General features: G+C 35.7%; 1 protein-coding gene across 2 annotated transcripts; it reads right to left on the reverse strand.

The window, feature by feature from the left end:
- Positions 1–660: 660 nt before the first annotated feature.
- On the reverse strand, positions 661–4,374 carry LOC109244514. 2 transcript variants are annotated; one of them, XM_019411617.1, is made up of 7 exons: positions 4,248–4,374; positions 2,397–2,985; positions 1,893–2,040; positions 1,677–1,810; positions 1,237–1,299; positions 1,085–1,153; positions 661–991 (listed from the first exon to the last, which is right to left on the reverse strand). In XM_019411617.1, exons 2-7 carry the CDS (start codon positions 2,586–2,588, stop codon positions 917–919), a joined length of 681 nt encoding a protein of 226 aa, XP_019267162.1. In that variant the 5' UTR covers positions 2,589–2,985; positions 4,248–4,374; the 3' UTR covers positions 661–916. The 2 variants fall into 2 exon arrangements, with proteins under 2 accessions (XP_019267162.1, XP_019267161.1); XM_019411616.1 differs by having other exon boundaries at positions 4,062–4,374.
- Between the last annotated feature and the right edge of the window lie 318 nt (positions 4,375–4,692).

Raw genomic sequence — 4,692 nt, forward strand, 5'->3', positions numbered from 1 at the left:
GTAGTAATCTCTTCGGTTGGTAGATATTTAATAACACATAAAATAAGACCCCACCATGGGTCTACATATGCCAACTTATTGTTGACCCGTGAAAGCTATTTACAGCCTGGCCTGCATATCCACCAATTTTTGTACATATTAATAAATTTAATACTGTAATATTTTTAGATATTTTTCCTCTTCTAGAATGTCTACATTTACAGCCAAAAAGAGAGAAAAACCAATTAGCCAGAAAAGACAGCCTAAATTTGCGCTTGTATTGTACAAAAGATTCAGTTTAAAATGGCTTTACGTTCGTAACGTATTTGGAGCTTTTAGGGTAGAAAAAAAGAAAACTACGCAAAACTACCGACCTACAGTTCTGCAGGGGGGCTAGGAACTATTTTCACGGCTCAAACCCATGACCTCACATGACCGTAATTTACCACTTAACCCAAGGTTCCACTTCGTAGAAAAAAGAAAACTAAATTAAGAAATCAGCTTTTTTTTTTTTTTAAATCAAGGCGCATTCACAACATATTACAAATTATGAGTCGCAAGAAACAGCTCAAACTGCGTCTCGATACAGATGTATACTCGGATCAGCTATATGAATCATCACCGTCAATGTCTCGTCACTAGGAAGTATATAACTCTAAACGAAAAAAATGAACACACATCTCATGTAAAACAGAATCACACTAGAAATGAAGGTTATAAATATCAACCGGGTCACAGCCGCATAATACAAGGTTAGGGATCCGGGAGACAATTAGGGGGTGATTAGCTAACAAAGAAGCTCTCACCAGTCTCCATTAGACATTAGTAGAGTCTATAATTAGCTTAACTAAGTTAGAGGTTCATAATATTTACTCTATATGCATTATATTACAGATAATAATCCAACCTTCTTCAATTTTACCCTATTATCAAATCTTCAATGGGTGTCAGCTGATCTTAACCTTTTGGCCGCACGGATGAATTCCACCACCACTTGTACCTCATCAACTCGCTGCACAGATTAAGATTGGAAGCATCGATTAGTAAAACTTGGAGCTAAGCAAGTAGATTATGCAGTTAAGCATAGCAAGAGAATGAATGAGACCTGCGACGAGAAGTGCTGCTGCACAGCACTAAGCAGTTGTTCCTTTGTTGGGTTAGGGTTAATATGTGCCTGCACATATGCAAAACCTGTTACTAACTTGAACTGACATGTTTCGTTGATCATTGAAATTATTCGTGCTGGCAGAAACTTACAAGGTTGAAGTTTCGCCAGTATCTCCAGAGTGAACCAGTTCCTAGTTTTGCCAAGTTCAATCTCTGATAGTCCAAATGAAACAAATTAATTAAACAAGTATGACACAGTTAGTTCAATAAAAGCTGAGTTTTCCCAATGAGTAAGACTCAAACAGCATATATAAACAGACTTGCAAGTATACTATAAAGCATTATATCATAAAGGCGCTTTAGACCCCCTTCAAGAAAGGCCCTACCAATTCATAAAGAATAGTAACAAAATTCACAGAATGGATCTTATACTATCTGCACTTCATTTGAGTTTCTGTAAGACCAGTTAAGATACTATACAAATTAATCAATTTGAATGCAAATACGCAATGTAACCTGGACAGACACATTCACATCAATGAAAATCAGGTCTAACACTGGACAGAGTCAATCTCTATTAATGTGCTTACCGGTTGCAAATAGCTAGGTTCAACTTCTCTGCAATTGCCACGGCTCATTGTCTTTGCTGGTCCAGACAAGGCCCATGTGGGCCTTGTATAACGAACTCTAGGCTTGCTCACTTTTCTGTACTCGACACCAGTGGCTACCAAATACAAGGATTTTAATCAAATAAGAAACCTCTTTAGAAGAACTGATAAAACAAAGTTCAGATAATGGAGACTGACCAAAGTGATGGCTTTCTTTTTCAACAATGTCTGAACCACTGCTTGAGTCATCAAAGTCATAATCATCATCTTCTTCATCTCCCGTGGGAGGTTCTAGCACACTCAATGCATTTCTCTGTAGCTTGACTTCAACTCCATTTTTCAAAACCTTCAGTTTTGAGAGAAAGAAGTTTAGTACTCCAACTGATTCCAAAATCAAACAGACAACAGAATCACAAAAAGGAAAACAAGGATGTTAACTAGGAGATTTTACAACAGCAAGGTCTAAAGCTTAACTATTTGACAAACAGAAATCATGTAAAGTTAAATTCACTTTGCCAGCAATTCCACAGGAAGTTTTGCTATAAAGTAAAGAGAATAACCCTACATTCACAGTAACTTAATTAGGAAGCCATTTCAGCAGTTACTTATTTCAGGTCAAGCTATAAAAGAGAAGAATAATAATTTTCTGGACTGTTAGGGTAGAAGACAAAAAAACACAATATAAAAAGAATGAGGCCTCACCAGCCAATGCCAACCACCAAGCCCAACAGCCTTTTTGACAACTCCCTGAAGCCCCAGCAAAACACTCTTGGTTCTGTTGTTTCCAGTCACAATAACTTTGGTGTGTCTCGGAAGAACAGACAGTTCCTCATCACCACTCTCTTCACGGAAAGGCGATAACACCCGAGAAGGACATAGTTGAGTCTCCAGCATTTTGCACGTCTAAACAACTAACTAATCACAGTGAATTCAATGAAGATAACAACGAGATCAGTCTAGGTTAGCTACTGCTACTCTGCAACCAAACTGCAGAGCTCTACATGATGAATAATCCATTCTCCCTTGCTCCTCATTTATCAGACAATCAAATAAAAATTGCTAATAACAGCCAACTTGGTAGCAGATTAAACTTCAACTTCTATGTCACGTAGACCAACTTCCAATACAGAACTAAATCCCAAGAATCTCAGTTAAGATTCCTTTCATAAAGAATCTCCACTCCTAATTACACGATTCACCTCAAATGGCTTCTCTGACAAAGACTGAGAACTTTTAACTTTCAAGAAGCAGAATCAATCAACCAGAACCCCCCAAATCTGAAACGATTTTCCTGAAAAAGCAAATATCAAGAATGTCAAAAGGGTAGCGATATAATTCCCACAATCAAGGCATTTTCACATACCCAGCCATATATACTGAAAGGAGAGAGAAAATTATAAGTAGTGATTTTTAGGATCTGATAAGACTGACACGAAATTTCTTATGGAATGTTGAATGCTATGAGCCAACAAGTTATTAAAACCAGCAATTCACGGGTTTTGCATGAGTATAATAAATGCAAAAACGCATGATCCACTAAAATCTACAGTGCATTCACACACACATACTTAAAGATAATTATCAGTGTCACTTCCTATTCATAGCTAGTTGAAGATTAAAGCAATCAATTTAAGCTTAATGCCTCAAATTCACCTTTCTGTAACAGAACTCTTAGTTAGCTTGCACCAGAGCATGCACTTAAGATTAAAATTAGATATATCATTAAAAAAAATTAAAAAATCAAAAGTCAAAAAGACGGACGATTTTTTCGCAGAAGCAATATGCATGAGGCTACATTAAGATATAAACGCTCACTCATAAACAATAAATGCTCGCAAATCGCAGTTCTGTGACTTTTAATTTGCTCGGAAGAAAGCTTTTTCACTTGAATAATTAAAAATACAACAACGTTAAAAAAAAGAAGTCGTTTAAAAGGGAAAATTAAAATTAAGAAAATTGAAAAGCTGAGAAGAGCTCAGAATTGTTTATTTGAGGAAAAAACGCATTTTCGCAATGCATAAAACATCAAAAAAGTGAAATTGTTGATTTAACCCAAATAACTAATAGAAAAAGGTGCAAATTAGAGAAGAGCTCAAAATTGTTGATTTAACAAGAAGAAAAAAAGCAATTTGTCAATGCATAAAACGTAAAAAAAAAAATGAACTAACAATCATACTGAATCCGTTACATTAGTTAAACCAAATTTTTTGAGAAATCTAAAAACTGAGAATTAGAGAAGAGCTCAAAATTGTTTTAATCACAAAGTGAAAGAGAAAAATGAGTATTTCACAATGCATAAAACAGACCAAACAGTGAAAAATTCAAGCAAAGCAAACATATAAAATCCGTTACAGTTAACGTACGTACCTCAGTTCAATGCGAATATGAGTCACTCAAAGCAAAACAGTGAAATTCAGAGGCCAAAACAAACGAGATTTTTTGAGTCAGATTTGATTGAAATGCAATATATGATATAACACACAAAAATGCATGAATTTTCAGAGACTAATCTAGAGAGCGAAAGAGAAATATCTAGAGAGAGAAAGAGCATACAGTAAATGCTTCACAACTGCCATTGGAATGGAAACGACTATGCTTCACCTTCTGCTAAAAAAGAAGAGAGAGGAGAGAGAAGATGAGACCCACTTGTTGTACGGTCAATTGGCTTTTTCTTCCATCTCTTTCGTTTCTTTTCGTCTGCTTTGTATTATACTGAAACCGGTTTGAACAGTTAACGGCTTATTGAGCCGGCTCAGTTTCCGGTTTGTTACGTGTTGAGTCGAGTTGATTGTGATCTCTGAACCGGTGACGTACAAAAGGAATCCGAGGCTTTTGATAGCGACCACACGGTACATTTTATCCAATAATTTAAAATAAGTCACACGTACATTTTTTATATGGATATGTGAATCATCTCATTAAAATTAAATAAAAAAATTAAACTTAAATTGCTTCAAATATAAAAATAAGGCATTACTCGAAGTGTGTCACATGCATT

Source organism: Nicotiana attenuata, unplaced genomic scaffold (genome assembly GCF_001879085.1).
Source record: "Nicotiana attenuata strain UT unplaced genomic scaffold, NIATTr2, whole genome shotgun sequence".
Lineage (NCBI taxonomy): Eukaryota > Viridiplantae > Streptophyta > Magnoliopsida > Solanales > Solanaceae > Nicotiana > Nicotiana attenuata.

Excerpts from the sequence above, each read along its gene's own strand:
- LOC109244514 (XM_019411617.1), bottom strand. The coding sequence starts at position 2,588 with ATGCTGGAGACTCAACTATGTCCTTCTCGGGTGTTATCGCCTTTCCGT. Across the intron at positions 2,041-2,396 it reads TTGGTGGTTGGCATTGGCTG|GTTTTGAAAAATGGAGTTGA; the intron begins GTGAGGCCTCAT and ends TCAAAACTGAAG. Across the intron at positions 992-1,084 it reads AGCAGCACTTCTCGTCGCAG|CGAGTTGATGAGGTACAAGT; the intron begins GTCTCATTCATT and ends TAATCTGTGCAG.